General features: G+C 42.1%; 1 protein-coding gene across 1 annotated transcript in view; it reads right to left on the bottom strand.

Moving 5' to 3' along the window:
* The window catches only part of LOC148021232 (uncharacterized), a 51,468-nt gene extending 27,674 nt beyond the window's left edge, over positions 1-23,794 (bottom strand). Inside the window, exons 1-3 of the mRNA XM_087699064.1 lie at positions 23,440-23,794; positions 23,274-23,356; positions 22,740-22,795 (exon numbers count right to left, since the gene is read on the bottom strand). Coding sequence (XP_087555190.1) covers positions 22,740-22,795; positions 23,274-23,356; positions 23,440-23,611 — 311 coding nt within the window. The 5' untranslated portion in view covers positions 23,612-23,794. The remainder of the gene's footprint in view (positions 1-22,739; positions 22,796-23,273; positions 23,357-23,439) is intronic.
* Positions 23,795-26,303: the final 2,509 nt, after the last annotated feature.

The raw sequence follows: 26,303 nt of genomic DNA, 5'->3' as shown, positions 1-26,303 counted from the left end.
CTATTGTATTGTATCAGATCACTCATGATCTGAGAGAGGGTGTTAGCAGAGTATTTGTCAGCTCATGTGTGAGTCTGAGCTTGATCTGGGCTGGGCATTTTTATTAGGTATTTTAGGTATTTTTCTGGTGTGGCATTTTATGCCAGTGGAGCATTTTTATGCACCAGTCGGCCAGCTTTAATGTTGTCCGACCAGCATTATTGCTCCCCACTTTTTCAGCCTATTTATACTCAGTGGCTCCTCCTCAGTCAGTCACTTCATCTTCACCATCTGCAGACTCTGTGGAGAGAGGAGCCAGTGCTAGTGCCCACGCAGCCAGTGACTCACTGTTGTATGCGACTGTCTCGTGTTCAAATATATGGATTCCATTTCCCGTGCATACATCTGAGTTCTCATCTGTATCGTGTTCTTTCTTTTCTCTTTTTGTCTTGTGTTTCAGCAATTTATTTCAGCACATGTTTATGCTTCCACCGCTGCTCATCTTCTGACAGTCTCTCTCTCTCTCTCTCTCTCTCTCTCTCTCTCTCTCTCTCACACACGCATTTTCATGGTGATAATTAATCAAGTTGGTTAAGTTTAAAGTATTGCCATTCTCACATTCTTTCCAACGCTTACATTGATATCAGAGCAAGAACTTCTTCTTTGTAAGAACATTTCTGGGTGACAATCTTTGGGCCGAACTCTCACCATATCAAGAGACGAAGAGAATTTTGATGAACAATCACAAGGCTCCCGACACTCTATATCTAAATGCTTCTCTGATTATAAAAAGATACAAAGATACAAGGAGCTGGAAACTCCTCCAAAAATTCAAGCTTTGATGGAGAGAAGGGCTAAAGCATGGACTGTGAAGCGAAGATCTTTAAAGATTTCCTTATCGAGAAGACTCTTGAGACAGATAGTACCTCAACATAAAAAGTATTAATGTTATTGATACAACTAAATCTATGAAAGATAACACATCACCTATCATTGGAGGATCCATCCAAGCGGTGACTTCAAAGTCTCCTCATACACAAGCTCCTTCCTCTTGTCCCAAGAATCTCTCTATGAAGAAGGGCAAGGAGAATGTCAAAGAACTAGTCGTTTTCATGGTCGCTGAATCTCCAAATTAGCAAAGGAAAACGATGCTAAAAGAAACTTCAAGCATGGAGAGAAGAGCGTCAAGTTTGACATTTTCTATCGTAAGAGAGATTCTCAAAAAGTTATGTATTTTACTAGGCAGTTTGATGCTGCTTTTGGTGGTCAAGATTATATAGAAAAATAAAAAATTAAAATGCTTAAAATGCATCTAAAGGATATCGCTTTAAATTGGTGGCTCAAAGTTGTTAAGAGGGAAAAGAACTTAAGTCTTGGAAAGAGTTTAAGGAGATACTTAACAAGAAATTTCTACTGTCATCCTTTAAGCCAATGTACAACAAGAATGGGATGAGCTAAAGCAAAGCCATGGAGAAAATGTTAAAACATATATCAACAGGTTTGCGGCTAATTCTCTTAAATTTAGATATATTAACGAGGTTCCTTCCAATATGGAGATGAGAAAGTTTATCCATGGATTACATCCGATGGTGTAGCAAGCTGTCAAGATGACAAAGTCCTATACTTTGAAAGCAGCCCAACATGCAGCCTTAGAAGCTAAAAGACTACATATGCCATAGATGCTTGGTAAAGCCTCAAAAGAAGAATCACAAAGGAAGAAGACCAAGATATTTGACCAAAAAAAGTCAAATAAACAAAAACCAAAGCATAAGGATGGAGATACATCACCATTGCTATCCAAAAAGAAGCTAACATATCAACAATTAGCAAAATATACAAGAGAGACCGATGTTTCTCTTGTGGAGAAAAATGACATATGGCTGGTCAATGTCCTGATAAAACAAAGAAGGAAAACCAGCCCCAAAAGACACCTCAAGAAAATGTTGTACCTAAGAAATCCTTACAACAGGATGAAACTCCGTCAGAGAAAAAGAAGCTTTTTATGGCTTGGGATAAGATTGCTAATCAACTTATTCTCATTCATTTTGATACACGAGCTACATATCATTATATCCATCCTCGGATTGTTGAAGCTCTATGTCTACCAAAGGAGAGGTTTGAAACACCAAAAATATCAAGTGTTGCCTTTCAAAGAATGGAGTCCGAAGTTACTTTCATTCTTGGGAAACTATGAATTGAGATAGGAGATTATGTAGATCATGAGAGCTTTGTTATGGGAATTCTTGGTCATTGTGATGTTGTATTAGAAATACCTTGACATAGAAAAAATAGATCCCACCATTGATTGGAATCAAAAAAGTTTAGATTCCCTTTGAAGGGTAAAAATGTATCTTTTGATGTGGGAGTGGAAGGAAACTCTATTCCCATATTATCCCATGTACAAATTTGTAAAGCAATGAAAATGTCTATTTCCTCGCACTTGATTTTTGTCAAAGATTCTAACAAAGTCTCTAGAATTGAAAAGTCCATCTCAAATGTAAATGAGGACCGAATGAGTTTCTTAGAATTGATGGTATCTTGGATAGATAGAATGGATCCAAAGTATTCAATCGAATTGACCCGAATAGTGACTACCTCCAATAAGGATTGCTTCTCGAAATATTTATAAAATAGTATTCAAGCAAACTTTTGGTTTGTATGAGTTTCTTGTGCTACCATTTGGTCTCACCAATTGCTCCTACAACCTTTATTAGAATGTTGAAAAGAATCTTTAAAGCACATCAAATGTTTAAAGGTGCTTTCTTTGATGATATTTTGTTTCATTCAAAATATGAAAAAGAGCATAAACAACACTTGAAAATAGTGTTTCAAGAACTCCACAAACACAAACTTTATGTGAATAGCAAAAAGAGTGAATTTTTCCTAGAAAGATGGGATTCAAATGAATCTAAAAAAAATCAAGGCTATTGTAGATGGCCAAATTTGACTAGTGTTCATGAATTTTGAAGTTTCTTGGAATTATACTTTTATTACAGGAGATTCATTCAATGGTTTGCAATGGTTATTGGACCATTGTATAATCTAACCAAGAAAGCAATGGCATTCCGATGGACCAAACTAGAGAAGCAAGCTTTTAAAGCTCTAAAGTTCTATATCAGCAAAGAACCTGTTTTGACTATACCTAATTTGTTGAAACCTTTCTTTGTGGAATGTGATGCTTCAGGAGACTGCATTGATGTAGTCTTAAACCAAGAAGGACATGCAATTGCTTATGCAAGCAAAACGTTACAAAATACAAAAAAGAATGCTACTATCTATGAAAAGGAGTTAATTGCTCTCATTCAAGCTTTAAAAGATTGAAGACACTATCTTTTAAGTGAAAATTTACTCATTAAGACAAACCACGACAATTTGAGACACTTTCTTAACCAACTAAAAATTTCTTAAAAGCACATTTGATGGGCCAATTATTTAGCTCAATTTAACTTTCAAATACTATATATTTCTCGAAAGCAAAACAAGGTAGCTGATGCCCTATCAAGAAGATCTCAAATTCATGTAGTGTCCATGATTTATCGTATATATTTCGCTAGTATGAGGGACATGTACACTTCTAATCAAGATTTTAAAATCATCTAAGCGAGTTTACAACTTGGTATAAGAATAAACTTCTATGTTATCAAAGATAGATTTTTTTAAATGAAAAATAAGTTATGCGTTACTAAATATTTCACGCCTAAAGTAATGGAAGAATGTCATGCAACTGCTTACATGGCTCGTCGTGGTACTTTGGCCACAACCAAGGCACTTGAAATGTATTTCTTTCGGCCAAGTCTTCGACAAGACATTAAACAATTTATCAAAGAATATCTTGTGTACCAAACGATTAAGTTTGATCTCCAAAAGCCTACATGGCTTTTGCAACCATTACAAATTCTGAGAAAACCTTGGAAAAGAATTGCTATGGATTTTCTATTTGGCTTGTCAAAATCAGCAAACAGCAATGATGGCATATGGACTATTATTAATAGGTTTAACAAACATGTGCATTTCATTCCAGTCAAGAAGACTATCAACTTTCAACATATAGCTAGAATATTTATTCAACAAAACTTCAAATATCATGGGTTACCATAATCCATCATGGATAGAGATCCACGAATCACTAGTCCCCTTTGGCGAGTTCTTTCTAAAAATTTTGGTACAAAGCTTACTTTTTCTTCTTCTTATCATCCTCAAGCACATGGTTAAAGTGAGATAGTCAATCTCACAATATTGAATATATTGAAGTGTTATTGCCATGAAGCCGACCAACAATGGGAAAAGTATTTATCTTTGATAGAATATGCCTATAACAACACAGCTCATACTTCTACAGATAAAGCACCATTTAAGATCATATATGGAAAACCACTCTTACTACCTATTCTCAAACCAAAGGAGAAGATATTTCATGCCAATGAGTTCATGCATAATCTGGATACAGCTTTTTTCCAAGTTAGATGAGCTTTTGCCCAAGTCGACACCACGTTGCAAGGGAAACCGGCCCCTTCCTCTTTACAAGAATTTATTGAAACAAAACCACAGGCACCAAGTGCTTGAACCATATACAAAAGGGCTGATTTGCTGCAATTCTGAAAATTAGAATTTTAAAACCTAATTTTTGCAAACTCCGAGCAACAAGCTGATTTTTTTCTTTAGTGCTAAGTAGAAAGTACTTCTTGGATGAGAGGTAGATAGGAGAGTACAAAGTATGTGGCTGAAATTTCAGCATTAGATTTTTTGGAAGGAAAAACCACCAGTGGCAAGAACTTGCAAGATACGAAGGCAAGCCAAAACAAGGGTGACACCACTTCCTTCACCCAAGCCAAGGAAACACGACCTCTTTGGCAACAAATTCCTAAGAAAAATAGGTTTTGCACACACTGCCGCCAGAGATCGACTATATGGATGAGGAGTATCGTACCAAGGCCCAAGGTTTTTCCCCCTAGAAAACCACAATAGACTACTACAACTACCTCTTCTCTGGCTGGCCAGTCTAGTGGGGCTACACCCCCCACTACATCATCTGCTCCATTTGCCCCAATGGCTATTGGACATGTGGCACGCGGACAGCCTCAATAGCAAATCTCCTTCACTACTCCTGAAGGATTAGCTGATTGGTCCTTTCCCCCCTGTTGCACCTTCCCCCATGCATTGCATGATTTCATCATCTTTGTACTACGGCGCTTAAACAAGCAAACAATTTCCCCACAAGGAACACTATCCAAGTGGAACCTATTGCATAAGCATTCTTTAGCATGTAGCATACTATGCATCTCATTGTGCAAAGTACCACTAGACAAATCCTAAGTTGTTTCCACCGGCAAATTACACCACCATCTATGTTGGGTCTACCATCCCTACTCCCGTCTTTTGGGTCACTGTTACTTAATCGACCATCACTACTAAAATTAACTTTTCACCACTAAAAAAAAAAATCAATGTGGTTCCATCCATCTTTGTAGGGCTTTGTAGGCCATTGGGCAACCAACGTGTACCCTTTGTTCGATACCCTATCCTCTCAGGGATGACTACTTGGACTCCCTTGGTAAGATAACCATCACCTCTGTAGTCTTGGTAGACCACTGAACTGGGCAGCCGACATGCACCCTTTATCTGATGCTCTGCCTGCTTTGGGATGGAACGCCTTGGGGTACACATTGTCGACCTTCCCTTTTAGACTCAGTTTTAGGCCTTCAAGGGGATATTGAGCTAAAACATGCTTTACAATTGATTAGCATTTTTAAACGGCCCCAAAATACACTTAATTAATGAAAAATGCAAATTTGATACACGGTTCGACAGAATTTCAATGGTCCTTCAAAACCCTCAATTTTTAGGGCACCCTTCAACATCCATAAATAGACAGACTATCCACCATTCACCCTTATCCCTTGAGTGCAGGTTCTCACTCTACTGCATTTGGTCCATCTACCATCGCAAGCCCACAAACTGCCGCCTTCTTCGTGCGTTCGACTCTCCATTAGCCAAGCGACAAGTGGTAGCCCTCCCTCGTCATCAAGCATCGATCTTGCAATCTACATTTGGCCTTTTCACCCCCATGCAACAACTCGCGACCATCTTTTCCCTATTGGCAACCATCTTTTCCTTGCTAGTGGCCATCCTACAGCTACTTTGAAGCTTCCTGCTGCCACCCTTTGCTCCAAGCACCTTCCCTGTTGTCATCTCAATCATCTAACCCTCAGATGATCAACATTTGGTGTTTTCCTCAACTTCTGCACTTTGACCGGCAGTCAAAGCACTTGGGATACGTCTTCGATGGACGTCACTCTCTGACACTAATGTATTGCTCAGTCCTTGGGCATTTTGTATACTCTTAAATTCATCTATAGCATTTAATCACCTCATAGTGTCAGAGTGCAGCAGTGTGGAAGCGTAGGACTGAGAGAGAGAGAGAGAGAGAGCGCAGAGAGGAGAGAGAAAGAGACAGTGGAAGATGAAGATCTACTGTATAAAGTGTGCTGTATACAAAGATATGCAGATATATACACAGGCGCAGTGCGCTGGACTGCGTGTCTCCACCTCGATGATGCAACCTACTGTTCACCTCGAAGTCCGCTGCAGTCTGCACGATCTCCTGTCTGAAATCTGCGAACAGAGACGGAATCTGCACGAGCCTCCAGCCTGTAATCTGCGAGCAGAAGAGTGTCAGAGACTGCTGGAAATCACGGCTATAAATAGCCAAGAACTAGGCGCCAAATAACTGCCTGTCCGCTGCATTAAATGCAGCCAACTGTATAGTCTGACTGTGCAGCCTGGCTACAGTCCGACTGGACTACCTGGCTCTGATCGCTAACACCCCCTCTCAGAGCCTGGGCGGGGCAGAAGCCTGAGGGATCTGGCATGTCTTCGAAGGAGCGCCTGGGGAAGCGCCTTAGTAAACAAATCTGCAAGATTGTCCTCCGTCTTGCAGTACTCCACGGTGATGGTCTCATCCAAAAGCTTCTCTCTGATGAAGTGGTATTGGATCTCTATGTGCTTCGTCCGGGCATGAAAAACAGGATTCCGTGCCAAGGCAATGCAACTCTCATTGTCGCATTGCAGCAAAGTAGGACGAGTCTGGGGGCAGCCAAGCTCCTCCAACAATCTCCAAAGCCACACAGCCTCACATGTGGTGGAAGACGTGGCCCGATACTCCGCCTCAGTAGACGAAAGGGCTACCGTGGGCTGCTTCTTGCTGCTCCATGAGATAACACCTGCACCCAAGGTAAAACAGTAACCTATAGTAGACCGCCTGTGGTCCACATCACCGGTCCAATCCGAGTCGCTCCAACCTGCAAGAACAAGATCTGAACCACCTGTGCAAGCTGGATAATGAATCCCTAAATTAGACGTTCCCCTCAAATACCGAAGTATCCCCTGGGCAGCCTGCCAATGCACCATCTGAGGTTCACTCATGAACCCCACCAAGCGCCCAACAGCAAAACAAAGATCAACATGAGTGTTGAGGAGCCAAATCAATGATCCAATCAACTGACGATAGCGGGAAGCATCCGCCAGGGGAGAAGCTGAATGGAAAGTGGCCTTCCATTTCGGATCCATAGGAGTAGAAAGGGTCCGACAATCCTCCATCGCAAAAGAAACCAAGAGCTCCTGTACATATCTCTGCTGAGAGATGAAAATCCCCCTCTGAGACTGATAAAGCTCATGGCCCAAAAAGAAATGGAGTAGACCCAAGTCCGTCATCTCGAACGTCTGATGTAAAGCTGCCTTCGTCTCTTTGACCTTCTGCGCATGATCACCTGTGACAATCAAATCATCAACATACAACACAAAAAGCACACAACCAACCTCGGAAGTGTGTACATAAAGCTGTAGATTGGCCTTGGAACGCCGATATCCCAACTGTGACTAAAGGAACGAATCAATCTTCTCGTTCCATGCACGCGGAGCCTGCTTGAGGCCATACAAGGCCTTCTTCAACCTGTAGACTTTCCCATCTAAAGATCCAAAGCCAGGAGGCTACTCGACATAGGTCTCCTCCTTCAAATCACCATTGAGGAAGGCCAACTTCACATCCAACTAGTAGACATGCCATCTCCTATGGCCAGCCAAGGCAAAAACAGCTCGAATAGTCGCCATACAAGCAGTGGGGAAAAAAGTGTCATGACAATCAATCCCTCGGCGCTGTGCAAAACCTTTAGCAACAAGGCGAGCCTTGTGCTTGTCCAAAGAACCATCACTAAGGTACTTGGTCTTAAAGACCCATTTGACGCCAATCACCTTCTTATTCGGGGGGCGTGGCACAAGTGACCAAGTGCCATTCCTCTCAATAGCCTCGAACTCGGCTTCCATAGCTTTCATCCATGGTGCGGACTGTAAAGCCTCCTTCACGGAGATGGGCTCTCGATCCTGCATAACACGGGTCATCAAACAATAGTTAGAGCAAACAAGCTCTGTAGAATGTGCCTGGTGCCACCGTGACCGCCGCGGACCATCCTGCAGTCCCCACTCCTCAGGGACCCCCTCGATCCCTGAATCACAGTGTGTCACGGGCCCAACGAGGAGGAGGCCGGACCTCTTCTCGTCTCTCTCCATCAGGTAAAGACTCTGGGATATCCACCCGGTGGTAACTCCTCGGGGGTGACCAGTGGAACAATAGACTCTGTATCAGAAACAAAATCAGAATCAAAAGGCGCGAGCTCCAAAGGAACTGTTGCGGAAGCCCAACTCTCCCCTGGATCTCCAAGAACGGGATGCTCCTCACCCGTTGCTATGGCCGGAACCTCCACAAACCGCACATCTCGATTGGTGTATACATCCCGCTTAACGGGATCATACGAACGATAGCCTTGGGACTGGGAGCTGTAGCCAACAAATACCTGTCTTCGGGAAGCTGCTTCAAATTTATCACGATGAGCCTTGGGAATGTGAACATAGGCATCATACCCAAAAACCCTAAAATAAGAAACATCAGACTTAGTCCCAAAGTAAGCCTCAAAAGGTGTCATCCCATCAACGGCCGAAGTGGGGGATCGGTTAAGGATGTGGACTGCAGTAGCCACAGCCTCGGCCCACAGAAACTGAGGTGTCTGTCGATGCTCCATCATGGTGCGCGCCATCTCGATCACACTTCGGTTCTTCCGTTCAAGAATGCCATTTTCTTGAGGAGTGTTGGTGTTAGCAAACTCCTGGTGAATACCTTTATCTGCACAAAAACGAGCAAACTCATTAGAAACAAATTCACCACCCTTGTCGGATCGCAAGGTCTTCAATCTCCGGCTTGATCGGTTCTCCTCAAAGAGAAGCCAATCCTTGAAGTGGGAGAAAGCTTCTGACTTCAATGGCAAGAAATAGGCCCATGTCATCCTGCTGTAGTCATCTACGATCAACATGAAGTACGAGCTCCCTCGCAAGGACTCATTCCTCATAGGGCCACAAAGATCCGTAGATACAAGCTCCATCGGTGAAGTAGACCGCCGTGAAGCTTTGTTAGGAATCGCATCTCTATGTTGTTTCTCACGAATGCAGGAGACGCATGACTGCTGGCTCACCACTATGTCCGGCAACCCTCGAACAAGATGTCCACGTGACGCCCTCCGAAAATAATCATAGTTGAGGTGACCAAACCGAGCATGCCATACCTCTGACTGTGTCTGAGAGGTAAGAAGAAGAGTAGAGAGGGCGGTAGAAGACTTCAATTTGTAGATGTCGTTCTCCTCATATCCTGATGAGAGAACCTTCCTTGACCCACGATTAAGGACTCGCACCGAATCACTGTCAAACTCCACCAGAAGTCCAAGGGAACAAATCTTATGAACCGAAAGTAGATGATACTCTAAACCTGGCACATGCAAGACCTCTGAGGTATGGGTACCACCACGTCTATCTGATAAGCTGTATCTCACCCCGTCCTGCAATAGACACCGAAGAGCTATCTCCAATGAGAATTTGCCCACGCGAAAGTCGCAACTGGGCAACACCATCTGATGAAGGAGTCATGTGCCGGGAGGCACCACTGTCAACGATCCACTCTCAAGCCTGGGAGCTGTCATCGCAGCATCAGAAGCATTCGGTGTAGAGTCCTCAATGACAGCTAGATGAAGAAACGCAGTTGATGAGGGTGCAACCACCGCTCCAAAATCCTTCGTGTCCTTCTTGTTGGTGTCATTCTTGTCTTTGTCAGGGCAGTCCTTCTTCCAATGGCCAGTCTCTCCACAAATATGGCATGTGGATTCTTTGTCCTTGTCCTTGTCCTTCTTTGACTTGTTATCCCCCTCGTTCTTCTTTTGGTCCTTCCCCTTCTTCTGAGAGGCTTGACCTGTCAGTGCCTCCGACTTGGAAACATTCTGTCCCTTTAGTTGTTCCTCTTGGTCCAAGACCATAGGAACTAACTCTTCCCACCGAAGAGTGGACTCTGGCCCCGAAGCAATGAGGGCGGAGTAGAAAGCACCGAATCGTGGCGACAACTGGGACAAGAATGTGATCGCCATGTCTTCGGAGGAAATCGGCTTCCCCGCATTCTGAACTTGCATCTGAAGCTATCTAAGCTTGTTGATGTGCTCCCGCAACAAAGAAGACTTGTTCACAGACAAGGTCCGCATCTGTACCTCCAAAGAAACCCGCTTCATAAGGGTCATCCGGTTATACATCTGATCAAGCTCCAGCCATATCTCCCGAGCCACCGTCGAGTGCTCGATGTGAGCTATCACGGCTGTAGTACAAGATAGAAAAAGAAAGGAACGAATCCTAGCATTCAGTTTGTCCCAGTGAGACTGTGCCTTGGCCAACTCCGCACGAGCATCGAAAGAGAGTTTGGACTCATCTCTCACCAAGGGCCGGTCGATCTCCTATACAAGCTCCGCCAAATCGTAGGACTCAAGGATGGCCAGCATCATCACGCGCCAAATGCGGTAATTGTCGCCATCGAGCTTCTGATCTGCGGGAAGAGCCGGTAAGACAAGCACCTTCCGGTCCATGATCGTCTGGAACTCCAAGTCAATCTCTGTAGACATCTTCACCTGTAATGCCTTTACAAACGCAAAAGCAGCCCCCTCTGACTATGAAAACGCAGCCTGCTATGGCTCTTCCGCGTCCCGAAACTTCTTCACCCGCCAGAGGCGATGAAAAAGCAAAACTTGCACTTGAAAGCTGAAAACTCAAACTTTCCTCCTCGTCAAACAGCAGTAAACAGTAGCAAATCCACCACCTGGACTCCTTTCCCGCGCGCCCACACTCGCTTTAGCCTTGTTTCGAGGCGCAGCCCTCCTGCTTGCCCTCAAACACTGAAAACGCAGCCTTGTGTCGCGATGGAAACTCTTCTTCAGGTTAGTTCTGCACTCAATTAGCCCTTCACTGCTCTGATACCATGTCAGAGTACAGCGGTGCGGAAGCGTAGGACTAAGAGAGAGAGAGAGAACGCAAAGAGAAGAGAGAGAGAGACAGTGGAAGATAAAGATCTGCTATATAAAGTGTGCTGTATACAAAGATATGCAGATATATACATGGGCGCAGTGCGCTAGACTGCATGTCTCCACCTCGATGATGCAACCTGCTGTTCACCTCGAAGTCCGATGCAGTCTGCACGATCTCCTGTCTGAAATCTGCGAACAGAGACGGAATCTGCGCGAGCCTCCAGCCTATAATCTGCGAGCAGAAGAGTGTCAGAGACTGCTGGAAATCACGGCTATAAATAGCCAAGAACTAGGCGCCAAATAACTGCCTGTCGGCTACATTAAATGCAGCCGACTATACTGTACCAGGTCGGACTGCCACGTGGCAGTCCGACTGTACAGCCTGGCTACAGTCCGATTGGACTGCCTGGCTCTGATCGCTAACACACAGTTTCTTCTCTCTATGTTTGTCTCTGTGTTTGAGTTTTGAGTTTTTGCGTTTTGCGTTTCGCATTTGGGTTTTAGAATTTGAGTATTGTTTGTCTCTATCGTAGTCTTTATGTTTCAATCTTGGTCATACATGTTGTCATGAGGACATTTATTTTTGAAACCTCACTTAACATGTGGATTAATTTTTAATCACATGATTAAGTAAATGTTGCACATGTGAGGTGCAACTGGGATTAAAGTAAATTTACGAGCCGAGACCTGAAGAAATCACGGAGTATCAAAGGTAAAAGTTGCTATAAGTTATGCCGCTCAAGTACTTGGTGGTATCTGGTGCCAATTGTTGGCCTAGGTCATTCATTTGGCATAAGTGTCAATTAGTGACACTAGAGAAGTGGCGTTTAATGGCACCTAAGGCTAATCTGATGGTCAAAGATGACACAGAGACACTCGAGAATGGAAGTTGCCTAGTCAATTTAATTATTGACCAGTCATTATTTTTCAGAGCACCAAAATAATTATTAGATTAATATTTAGTATTTAAAGACTAAAAATTAATATTTAATTATGTTTAATGCCAAAAAAACCATTTGGAAAGGCTGCCACTTGTCAAAAATGCCCATGCAAGACTGAAAAACATCTTTAAAGGCTAGAGAGAGGCATTTTTAGTGTATTCACCCCGCCAGAGAGAGGGAGGAAATGTTGCTACTCTAATTTGCAGCCATTGGAGGACCTTCTGAGGCAGCCAGGTGCGGGAGAAGACCAATCAACAGCAAGTGATAGCATCTACAAGCTGTTGAGACATGGCAACAACAGTAAATGACTGATTTTCTTCACTTATTTGCATCTACAAGCTGTTGTAGCAGGGCAGCAGTTGCATTTGACTGAGTTCCAACCATTCTTCGTGACAAAACTCTAAATTTTCTCTCTCTACATCTTTCTCTCTCATCTCCCAGCCATTTCACAGCCTTGCTCTGAAGATCTCAGCATTTGGACCCTTGGAGGTTAAGAAATTTCAGATTTCTCTGTTGGATTCAACACAGCTGAAGCTGTTTTTAGCATATTCAAGTGGAGGAACCAGCAAATAATTGAATTTGGGGTATCTCCATCAAAGCATGTAGAGGCCAATTGATCACCCGAATCAAGGGGCAAAATAGATTGAAGACTTGCTAGTCGCTTTGGACAGCAAGGGGAGTTTGGATTGCAAAGGGAATCAAGAGAATCCCATTGTAAATCAACTTCTTCTTCAATAAAGCTAAAGAAATACCGAAAGATGCACCAATTTTGGGGCCAATCGGATGTGCATTGTCCAAGATTAGTAGGTAAATTTGTATTTTCAGATTTGCATTAATTGTTTGTTGCTGTAATTAAGTTGTAATCAAGGATTTACCGCCCAAGATACCACTCAATCCCTTGATTTGGTGGGCCCGAGACACCTGATTGCAAGCCAAAGCTTTGTGCTAGTGCTGATTTTTACTCTCAACTGAGAAATTACAGCAATGTCTTCATATAGTGAGATGGATTCAAGCAATGATGATGCCTCTCAGTATGATCGTTCACATGGGAATGAAGGAAATGCAATGTCTGACCTTGGACAAGGCTCAGCAAGCTGAAAATGTTGCTGCTAGGCAAGATGCACGGCCTTCAGGGCATAAGGAGGTTGATGACCAGCAAAGTGAAGAGGAATTTGATGACCAGTTCAAGAATTGGATGAGGACAGCAGCAAATCTCTTTGCTGAATCGGCAAAGGATCCTCAATTTACCCGATTTTTGAATGCTCCAAAGAAAAACAGCAAAAGGCAAGAAGAAAACGCTTTCTACACCTTCGGGACAGCAAGATATACCGAAGATAATGCCAAACCCTTCATTTGAAGCTCCCAAAGAGGCTAATGAAATAAAATAGTTGGTACTTACGAGGCAAGGAATGCAAATGCAAGGCCATCACATCATGGAAGTGCCAATCCAATGGATTTTGGACAGCCAGGCGTCCATGCTATGATAGAGCAGCCAGGATATTTTGGTGGAAGCACAATTTTTCGTGCTATGGTTGAAAAATGATCACATACGGGAATGTATCGCACAAATCCCTATGGTATGCAGCAACCAATGCATGGTGTGCAAAGCCCAATGTATTCGCGTATGGCTGGAAATATGCAAAACCCTATGCATGGCAGCATCGGCTTGATGCCTAGGGCACAAAGTAGCATGTTTGGTACCGCATCTGCACCCCCGATGCTTATGGGGCTCAAGGAATGAATGTTGGTCATGAAAATGCTCCGTTTGGCGTTGGTTTTGATGTAAATTCAGCAAATGCACCCTTTTTGCAGCAGCCAATATATGACAACTTGACACCCAAAGGGGTAGCAAAAGACTATGATGACGACGGAAAAGGAGTGAAGTTTGAGTCCTTCAATGGTGTACAAGATAGGCTGAAAGCTTTGGTTTTCATTCAGCAATTTGATGCAGCCTATTTAGGGGGAAACTTCACGGAGTCCTCAAAGATTCGAAAGGCAACTACTTTCTTGAAAGGAAATGTATTACAATGGTGGTCCACTCTTTTGATGCAAGGTAGAGCACTGTCAACGTGGATACAATTCAAGCAAATGTTTGCATCGAATTGGTTGACAAGTACCTTTGAGGTGGACATCATGACAGCTTGGAATAAGTTGGATGCTAAGGAATGTAAGAATTTGGAGCAATATAATAAGAAGTTTTGGATTAAATCCACCATGTCTAGCATGTCTCAGGTTATAGAAACTAATGCTACAGCCGATGCTTTGCTGCATGGGAAGGATTCAAGCTTCCTAGAGAGTGGGGAGAAGCTGAATAAAAAGTTAAACTTTGAGGCTGAGAAAAGGGGCAAATCTGAAAATCAGCCTGTAAAGAGGCCAAAACAACAAAGAAAGGGCTTGAAAACATTGGCACAACGTAGAGAATTGATGGCTGCAAATAAATGTTTTATTTTGTGCACAGCAGGGTCACGTTGCAAGGGACTGTCCCAATTGGCAGCAAGCTGGAAAATCAAAAAATCAGGGAGATTCTAAAGGAAAGAAGCCCAAAACATCAATGGAACTGATGCCCGATGTTGTTAGTGATCAACCCAATGATGATGCTACTGAGTTGTACAGAGCATAGGGCAAAATTAGGGATCAACATGCATTGATTTTCTTTGATAATGGTGCACAAGCCAACTTCATCTCTGTTGACATGGCCGCCCATCTAGGCATCAGAGAGGATGAGATGAGACCCATGGGGGAAGTTGGAATGGCATGTACAAGCCATCTAGAGCCTGTCACACCACTCATTGGAAAGCTTCGGTTGCACATACAAGGATATGTGGACAACAAAGAGTTATTCATTGCTCCACTTGAGGGTTGTGACGTATTGCTTGGTACGCCATGGTGTCACCATATGCATGTAGTAATTGATTCTCATGCAAAAAATATCGCTATTCAACATAAGGGAAAGGTGCTCACACTTGATGTAAAGTTGAAAGGTGAATCTGTCCCTGTTGTATCTATAGCTACCATTTCCAAAGTAATGAAAAATCATCTTTCAGCATCCTTGGTTTTTACTAAGGATAAAGATGATAGTGAGAATGTTGAGAACATGTCTAAGTTAGAGAAGGATCACATGTCATTTCTGAAAATGTATGCTGATTGCTTCTCTCAGTCACTTCCACAACAACTACCGCCCGAAAGGCTAGAAGATCATAGCATAGATCTTATCCCTGAAAGTAGCCCACCTAATAAGACACCCTACAGAGTCAGTGCAGCCCAACAGGAGGAAATTATGACTCAGGTAAATGAGCTGTTAGAAAAGGGCTGATTCAGCCCAACTCATCTCCTTTTTTTTCTCCATTGCTTTTAGTGCAGAAAAAGAATGGTTCATGGCATATGTGCATTGATTATCGTGCTCTGAACAAAGATCACAATAAAGAATCCCTTTCCGATTCCTCGGATCGATGATGTTATGGATAGATTGCAAGGGGCAATCATATTTAGCCGTATAGATTTGAAAAGTGGCTATCATCAGACATGCATTAGACCGGAAGATGTCACTAAGACAGCTTTCAGGACATCTTTTGGATTGTATGAGTTTCTTGTTATGCCTTTTGGACTTACAAATGCTCCTACCACTTTTAATCGAATGATGGATCGCATCTTCAGGCCACCTAGAGGATTTGTGGGCACTTTCTTTGATGACATGATTGTCTATTCATAGAACGAGCCAGAGCATAAAAAACACTTGGACATTGTGTTCAATGAGCTGTGTGAGCATAGACTGATTGTCAATGACAAGAACAGTAAATTCTTATTGCATGAAATCCACTTTTTGGGCATATTGTATCAGTTGATGGTATTTGCATGGACCTTGCAAAGGTTGAGGCAATACGACCATGGCCACCTCTGAGGAATGTGCATGAGATCCGTAGCTTCTTGGGTTTATGATCTTACTACAGGAAGTATGTATGCGGATTTGCTGAAATTGCATCTCCATGGCATGCCTTGCAAAAGAAGGATATACCATTTAGATGGACAACACTGGAAATTTCAGCATTTGAAAAGTTGAAGAAAAAGATGACTTCACATCATGTGCTTGTGTTGCCCGATCTGAGAAAGTCATTCATGGTTCAATGTGATGCATGTGGTAATAGCATTGGGGTTGTCCTTCTGCAAGACGGCTGAGTTGTGGCTTATGAGAGCCGAATTTTCCACGATGTAGAAAAGAATTTGCAGATCTATGAGAAAGAGCTCTTGGCTGTAATTCATGCACTGTCTATGTGAAAACATTATTTGTTGGGGGCTGATTTTACAATGCAGACAGACCATCAAACTTTGAGATACTTTCTGATGCAGACAAAGTTGTCACAGAAACATATGAGATGGGCAAATTTTCTCTCTATGTTTCATTTTCAGATTGTACATATTGATGGTAAAAAGAATGTTGTGGCTAATGCACTGTCACGTAAGCCACAAATTTCAGCTATCATCATGGTTTATCACACTGAGTTGGATGTCATGAAAGAGCAATATGTTGTTGATTCGAACTTTGCTAATGTTTATGATCAAACTTGCGATGGCCAAAGGCATGGACACTTTGTGCTAAGAGGTAGATTTCTAATGATACATGGATAACTGTGTCACAAAGCAGTTAAGGCCTCGAGTTATCACTAAAAGTCATGCTCCTCCATATCCAAGACACAGACGTATTGATGCCACGGTCAAAGCAATGGAGCATTTCTTTTATTGGCCAGCTTTGAGCATGATATAGAACAGTTTGTTAAGACATGCATCGTATACCAGAAGGTAAAGCATGATAGGCAAAAGATGCCGGGTTTGTTGCAACCCTTGCCTATTCCAGATAGGCCTTGGCAGAGCATTGCAATGGACTTTATTTTTGAGCTTCCTAAGACATCTACAAAGAATGACGGGATATGAACTATCATTTGCAAGTTTAGCAAACAAGCCCATTTCATTTCGGTAAGGAAGAAAATAAAGGATGATCATATGGCACGATTGTTTTTGCAGCACATCTTTAAGTATCATGGTATGCCAAAGTCAATCATTAGTGATCGAGATCCCCGGATGACCAATTTATTTTGGAAGGACTTATTTGAGAATATGGGTACCACACTGAAATTCTCATCATCCTTCCATCTACAGACAGATGGTCAATCTGAGGAAGCAAATTCCACAGTATTAGATCTTTTGAGGTGCTATGTTTTAGACCACAAGACACAGTGGGAGTAGTATTTGCCCTTGGTTGAGTTTACTTACAACAACACAGTGAATAGTTCTACGGGCAAAGCTCTATTTGAGGTGGTTGAGGATGGCAAGAATGTATCACCTATTCTGCAAACTAAGAATAAGATCTTTCAAGCTGATCATTATGTGGAAAACTTGGCTGTAGCCTATACAAAGATAAAATATGCACTTCAGAGATTGCAAGAAAAGCAAAAGAGAGCAGCTGATCACCACAGACATGCTTTACAGTTTGCAAAGGGTGATTATGTATTGCTGCGTTTTGAAAAGGCAAGGCTGAAAAAGATGAAAGGAAAAGAAAGATTGTATCCAAAGTTGAGTATGAGATACTATGGGCCCTTCCAAGTGTTGGAGAAGATCAACGATATGGCATATCGATTGAAATTACCTCCACATTGGCAGATACACAATGCCTTTCATGTCAGTTTGTTGAGGCCTTTTCATGGTGATGTGCCAAAGAATATGTCTGCTGAAATTCAACCTGAGGTTAAGGAGCTAGATGAGATTTTGGTACCTGAGCAAATTTTGGCACATAAGGAAAGAAAGGTCAAAGGTAAAGTTTCCAAGAGATACTTGGTGAAATTCCAAAATTATTCACCAATGGATGCCAAATGGATGGAAAAGGATGACTTGGTAGACCATCCTCAGTTGTTGCAGCTTTACCTAGATGCCTTTCAGTTAGAGCCAACTTTAGTTCGGGCTCCGTCAAGTTCAGCAAAGCAAGGGTCCGGAGTATTGCCTAATGCTCAAGGGGGAGGTAGCACTTCCACTCCTAAATAATGGACAGCTCTCGTATGTAGTGGATCTCGTATGTATTCAGCATGCATCCAAGGTACTGTGCTGATAGTATGTTTGCCATGAGGTCACTACTTAGTGTGCTAGTCACTATGAGATATATGCAGATGAGTATGAGTTTCACCCGAGCACTGGAACTATACTTTTGCATCGGCTTATGATCAATGTAGCATGAATTTTGCCTGAATTTTGAGACACAAATTCTGATCAATTTCACCTCAATTTTTTATCAGCTTGAGAACCATTTATGGTCACTTTTTGGATCAGTTGTGCATCAGTTTTTGCACTGATTTTGTTGCTGGTCAGTTTTTGCAATGAGTTTGTGATCAGTTTGGGGTCACATTTACAACAGTTTGTGACCAGTTCTCCGATCAACAGGTGATCAGTTTATGATACCATTGATGTTCTAGCCATGGTTTATAATTGGTTTTCACTATACTATGGTTTGATTTTGCCAAATGAGTTGAGCTCATGAAAAATGGGCATGTCACATAATAATCTGGCAATGTTTTTGAGATTCTTTGTGAGTCTTATGCTATGTTATGTTGGTTGGTAATTTTCAAAATATGTTGGGCATATGGAATGGTTGAACAGCAGTGCGCAATGTTGTGTTGAATATGATGTCCTATGGAAATTCCAGTGTAATACTTTGCTTTTGATGCATTTGGCAGAGCAATCGAGGATGATTGCAAGGATTTCAAGGCAGAGGGCTATCATGAGGACATGTATTTTTGAAACCTCACTTAGCATGTGGATTAATTTTTAATCACATGATTAAGTAAATGTTGCACATGTGAGGTGCAATTGGGGTTAAAGTAAATTTACAAGCTCGAGACCCGAAGAAATCACGAGATGTCAAAGGCAAAAGTTGCTATAAGTTATGCCACACATGTACTTGGTGGTATCTGGTGCCAGTTGTTGGCCTAGGTCATTCATTTGGCATAAGTGTCAATTTATGACACTAGAGAAGTAGCGTTTAATGGTACCTAACACCAATCTGATGGTCAAAGATGATGTAGAGACACTCGGGAATGGAAGTTGCCTAGCCAATATAATGATTGGCCAATCATTACTTTTCAAGGCACCAAAATAATTATTAGATTAATTTTTAGTATTTAAAGACTGAAAATGAATATTTAATTATGGATAATGCCAAAAAAACCATTTGGGAAGGCTACCACTTGTCAAGAATGCCCATGCAAGACTATAAAACGTCTTTAGAGGCTGGAGAGATGCATTTTTTGTGTATTCACCTGGCCAAAGAGAGGGAGGAGATGCTGCTTGTCTAATTTGCAGCCATTGGAGGACCTTCTGAGGAAGCCAGGGGCAGGAGAAGACCAATCAACAGCAGGTGGCAGCATCTACAAGCTGTCAAGACAGGGCAACAATAATAAATGACTGATTTTCTTCAGTTATTTGCATCTACAAGCTGTTGTGGCAGGGCAACAACTGCATTTGACTGATTTCCAATCATTCTTCACGACAAAACTCTAAATGTTTTCTCTCTACAACTTTCTCTCTCATCTCCCAATCATTTTATAGCCTTGCTCTGAAGATCTCAGCATTTGGACCCCTGGATGTTGAGAAATTTCAAATTTCTCTGCTATAAAACCTAATCTACAACAAAAATTAGAGTTTAGCAGCAACCTCAGGAAGCGTGTCAAAATTGGAAGCTCCAAGACTTGGATTCAACAGGGCTAAAGCTGTTTTTAGCCTATTCAAGTGGAGGGACCAGCAAATAAAAGAATTTGGGGCACCTCCATCGAAGCAGGTGAAGGCCAATTGATTATCTGAATCAGGGAGCAAAATAGATTGAAGACTTGCTGGTCACTTTGGACAGCAAAAGGGGAGTTTGGATTGCGAAGGGGATCGGGAGAATCCCATTGTAAATCAACTTCTTCTTCAATAAAGCTAAAGAAATACCAAGGACACACAGAGCTTGTGCTTTATGTGGATTATCTCATTCTAACAAGTAACCATGCCCACATGGTCAAGCAAATTAAAAAAGCACTCCATGCAAAGTTTGAGATCACAAATACGAGGGCTTCTTCATTTCTTCTTAGGCCATGAGATATAATAAACTAAGAGGGAAATCTCTCTCCCAACAACGGTACATACAAGAGCTTCTGATCACCTTTGAGATACAAGAGTGTTAGGATCTAAGAAGAGGGGATGTTAGAGATATGATCACCTCCACGATGAGCACAAGAATATACAAGAAAAATCAGGGCAATTTGTACAACATTGCATTATATAGGAGCACATAACAATATTGGGCAAACACCCAAGTTTGAATAGCAATTTGGACAACTCGATCAAGGCAAGAAGGTTGGACAAGTTTGTCATGCAACAAGATGCATTTTTGCAACAGTTGTATCATTATCTTATTATTTTTAAGAGTCAACCTGTTTTTTACAATAGTGGTAATGGTTAACTTCAACAAGCAACTATGCACATCAGTGTAGGTATCAAACGGTAGTAGGAAACAAGAAAATTAGGGTTAGCTCATCGCAGTGGAATCATGGATCAATGATGGATTAATGGAAGAGGGGGCATGCCACTTGTAAACACGCAAACTATGGCTACAACTAGTAATCAAGTAGTCAAGCCCATAATCTAGACACCTATGACAATTTACAATGCTCAAAAGGAAGAGTGCTAGTACCCTCCATCTATAATGCCTAAAGCACACGAAATGAAAAACAATAACAATGTCATAGCTAATAAAGTCATAGTCTAACTCAAATTGAGACTCACAAGTAGGAGATGATTGTACAAGACACACTTCTACTAATAGTATGCTTGATGAAGCATACTGAAAACTACCAACCTCCAAAGAAGTCTCTTGATATCATGTGAGAATAAGCAGTGGAAGTGGAAAAATCACGACTGCTAAACAATGAGAAAAATGAAGAGTAAAAGAGAGCCCAACAACTCAAACAATGATCAAAGGGGCAATAGAATCCATAACGCAAGACATCAAATGTACCGTACAAACCACACAAGTGATGGCACATGAGGTGACCTGCAGTACCTCCAATCTCCCTCTCTCTAAGTGGATGTGATCCAATACAAGACCCAAGACAAACGAGCTAGCCCCCAACGAGCACCCGAATTGCCCTTGAAGACTCCCCATAATAAACTTCACACCAAGAACGTAATACCCACAAAGTTTACACTGCTAACGTATATAAGACATCCAAGGATATAAACAAACACAATTCACAACACGTGGAAGATGTAAAAGAGTCATGTACATTCAAGGTTAGTGAGAAAAAATACTTGACGTCATAAATGGACATAAAGATAAGTCAAGACATCCTCAAAGAAAGAAAGGCATGAAAACAAATCAAATAGCGAGTTCAAAAGAAAGGAATAGAACTTGAATTCTAGTTGGCTTGTACTAATAATGGTCACAATCAATAAAGCCTCGTAAACTCAAATATGGTTTAATAGAAATGCATTCAACTTTGAATGAAAATTTGCTAAGAGTGAAAATGGGGCTGTAGGCCACTACGGCTGTGTACATGGGTGCATGAGTTCAAGCCTTGGATGCATCCCCTGAGACATCTTTACATTCACATTTTCTCCCAAAAAAGAAGAAAAATAGATAAAAACCCATTGGCGACACCATTGGTGCCTAAAATTTTATCCTTTCTAAATTCTTCTTAATGTGCTCATTATCAATGGCCTTCGCAATCAAATCATCAAGCACGCCTGCGTGAGTTCAAGCCTTGGATGCATAACCTGAGACATCTTTACATTCACATTTTCTCCCAAAAAAGAAGAAAAATAGATAAAAACCCATTGGAGACACCATTGGTGCCTAAAATTTTATCCTTTCTAAATTCTTTTTAATGTGCTCATCGTCAGTAGGGGGGGGTTACTCACTTGATTAGACATAATCATGGATGATCTGTCTGTAGAAAAATCTTTACTTCTGATTGGCCATATAATATTTCAGGGCATAACTTCAAGCCATCAACACTGCCTATTCAAGGTTAGTTCCAAAGACTTGAGCTCTTTTCTGCTAATTGATTTGTTTCAGCTATCTGAAATAGTTCTTGACATCTGACTTGAGGAGTACCTAACTGCAGCCAACTAGCAAAGCCCTCAAAGCTACAGTCCTTATAGGTCAAAACATTTAAAAGACAATGTTGGAGTACCATCTGATTTTTACTGTATCAGCATATGTTCCTCTGAGTGGCATCTTTCAGCATTCTAAGCAACCTTTGAAATAGAGAAGTTTCCTTACTCGACAAAGTCTTCACACTTTCTTTTAGCTGATAAAATAAATCTGAAAACCATTTGTATTGCCAGAACCCAAAGAAAAGCACTTGAGATTCGTTCATATCTATGTCACCACACTGAGTCTGAGTTGGACATTGGAATTTACCAATACAGCAAGCACGCACCAATTGCCAGTAAGGTATTACGCTGAGCTTTGAAGACCTGTTCATGCAATACACAAAATGAGCTTGCTGTCCAACACCTCATCATCATCATCATCATATCTCTCTCTCTCTCTCTCTCTCTCTCTCTCTCTCTCTCTCTCTCTCTCTCTCTCTCTCTCTCTCTCTCTCTCTCTCTCTCTCTGTGTTTGTGTGTGTGTGTGTGTGTGTGTGTGGGGGGGGCACCCATTTCCGGGCGTGTCCATGTGCTTGCGTGTGTGTGCGCACAAATTGTTGGTCTGTCCATCTGTCTACATGAATGTCTGCGCATGCGTACACACATGTTGCAAAAACTGTCTTTACTCTCAGAATACTATAGCAGCCAGAGCACAACGGGATCACAACCTAGTAGATTGTAAAGCAACACGCAAGCATCCATGGACTGTTTTGGTAATGCAACCATCAGCATGCGTAGGCCTACATCACTAAACAGGCATCATAAGAGGAAGCTACAGAAGGCAGATCGTCAGATCACTTACAGATCGTTCGTATCTGTCGTGCTCTAGCATGGTGCAGACGTCCGAGGAGCATTTGAGGCGATGCTCGTTTTTCCAATAGATATCTGATAAGGGGGGCAAACACTTAAGCAATTTGCATTGGCATGGATATCTGTGAAGCAGAAGGATCGTGTGAGAGGGGTGTCACCTAGGAGCTGGAAAGCGGCAAAAGGGACGATGCCGATGCCGGGGCTGAGGAGAGAGGCGACCAGGTCGACCACGCGGCGTCGGAGGGGAGGAGGATATGGAACAGTGAGTAACAGAGCTAGCAGAGCTTCAGCAGTCGCGACAACACCCAGCATCACCCATTGCAACGCCATGGAATCTCTCTCTCTCTTTCTCTGTCTAAGTTTGTCTGTGACTGAAGTAAAGTCCCAGCAGCGTGCCTTGTGTGACAAGGAAGGTGGATTGCGAGAGACAAACAGGTGGATTTGAGGCTCTCCCTGGAGGGTTACGGGGCACTATGACGGCATCAAATAAAGTACTGTAAACTCCATGGCGTCTGTCTATACTTCTATACTACCAATTGTATGACTTACCGAACCAAAAACCAAAACTTAAAACAAACTCTATGGCAAGAGCTTAGAACAACCTCTATTTTTTCATTTTAATTAAAAATAAATATTTTTAAAAATTGATTTTAGACTCATCTGTACTACTACTTATTTTTTAATTTGATTTTAGCCAACTCATATATACTACTGCTTATTGTATGACTTACCAAGCCAAAAACCAAACCCAACAAATACATGGCAAGAGCTTGATATAACCTCTAAGTTTTTTATTTTAATTAAAAATAAATACTCTTGCTAAATTTGATTTTAGCTTACTCATTCATTGTATATGTGCTCTCTCTCTCTCTCTCTCTCTCTCTCTCTCTCTCTCTCTCTCTCTCTCTCTCTCTCTCTCTCTCTCTCTCTCTCTCTCTCTCTCTCTCTCTCTCTCTCTCTCTCTCTCTCTCTCTCTCTCTCTTAGTGGCAAGGTGCCACATCTAAAATCTCTACAAGGAGTGCCATAAGATTATGTTTTTCAAGTGCAGGACATTGATTTTTGCTCTCATGGCAACTATATAATGCATGCACAACCACATCAGCTCTCATGATCAGCATGCTTGGGAAAAGGTAATGGTATTGATGCCCATCTGCTCCTCCCAGCCCCTAGGACAACCCTCTTCCTTCTCTTTCAAGGTCATCATAGACCACCCTAACATCTCTATCATCGCTGCTCCCTTCTACCCTATACATTTTTCACACACAAGTGGTGTCATGTTCTAATCAAAGTCTCAACCCTCTATTTCTTTAAGCTTAGGTGCCATGAAGGCCATGTCATGGGAGGAAGTGGAGATGGCCTCCTTCTAGAATGCAAGTCAAGCGACAGACAAGTGAGGATTTTAAATGAGGTGATGACGACTAATGTCTTGGGAACGTCTTAATGTTGCATGAAGGTTGAGTTGGTGGGCCCATTTTTATCATAGAAGTTGCTTGGCTTCTATTGATACGCTATATAGAAGGCCTACTATTATGAAAGGAGGACATGCATGGTATTGAGGCTATGATTCTCTAAAGCTTCTATATGTTAGCATCTGCTACTCAATTACCCCATATTCCACGTCCTTCTTAATATGAGAAAAGACAATATGCACAACCAACATGGATTTGCCATTGTTCAATCTGCAAAACTAACATGTATTTGCTCTTCCCCTCTTGGGTGTGCATTAAAGTGTGTGAATACCATGTCACACATCTCTAGCAAATGATGTATTTGATCTAGATTGTTGTGTGAATGTATAAATGGATCAAAATAGTTGGAAACACGACAATAAGTGTTTGAAAGAATCTAATTTCAATCCCCACATGTGCACTTAGATGGAGAGTGCAAGTTGACTTACTCATGTAATATAGCCCTCTAGCAATTGAACAAAAGTGCAAATGCTTTTATGATGTTTGGAATGGGTGGGAGGTGCAAACCAAAACTATTAATGCTATGGCTCAAGTTTCTCTAAGATAAAGCTTAAACCTAGAGAATATAACATAATTAGTTCGTGAGTTTATATAGATGTCTCCAAAATTTAGAAAACATGCAATCCACATAAAACTCATAATATGTTTGTAGGTTTGATCACACTTTGAGACATAGTAATATTGTTAATATTCAAATAGTCTTCATAATGCCTAACTTTCACACTGTAATTTGTGATATACATTGGCAAAATAGAAACTTCTTTAGAATAGCAAGATTCAAAGACAATGTGATCATTTCAACAATATTCCCACTTTAATCTATCTAGCTCTTAAGTCATTATTGACATTTTGAAAAACCAACCAAAGTTATCAAAGTGGGGCTTTGATGGATTGTATAGATTTTGAGGCTACTTGAAACACACACACACACACACACACACACACACAGAGATGAGGCTCTATTTTTAGGAAGATTTTTGTAACATTTCTTTCCCCCCTCGTGACCCCGTACCCTCCCCCATGGGAACTCACCCCCTTTTTTCCTAAATTTTTTTAATTTTTTTCCCTTTCGCTCCCCCCCCCCCCCGATAGTACGTTGGGGAGAGAGGGACAGGGAGTGATGTGGAAGAAGGGGAGGGGAATACCGCCCAGGTGGCGGCGTTCAGCTGCCCCCCCCCCCCCAATCGTCTGAGGAGCCCTCTCTTGACTTGCTACATCATCACGACCTGGGCTTAAGAGCCAAGCCCCCCCCCTACTGCCGTGACATCAGCATATATCCCCCCCCCCCCCCCTCATGGGTTCCAGCAAGCGGCCCTCCCTCCTGGCATACGAACGCAGCGCCCCCCCTCAAGCGAATTACACCCCCCCCCCCTTCTATTCAATCAAGTAGCCCCCCTTTTTCAAAGGAAAGCGGGGGAAGTTTGAGCTGGGCTTGCGAGAGGCTCGCGAGGGGCTGCGGTCAGAGGGGGTGGCATCCTGCGCATGTGGAGAGAGTGCATTGAGGCTTTCAAAAAGGAGAGAAGAGAGAAGAAGTGAGGAGGGAGAAGAGAGG

This window comes from Lygodium microphyllum, chromosome 18 (assembly GCF_053477565.2).
Source record: "Lygodium microphyllum isolate KBCC chromosome 18, Lygodium_microphyllum_v1.1.10, whole genome shotgun sequence".
In the NCBI taxonomy this organism is placed as follows: Eukaryota; Viridiplantae; Streptophyta; class Polypodiopsida; order Schizaeales; family Lygodiaceae; genus Lygodium; species Lygodium microphyllum.
The sequence above is the reverse complement of the archived record's forward strand: the minus strand, read 5'-3'. Positions and strand labels throughout refer to the sequence as shown.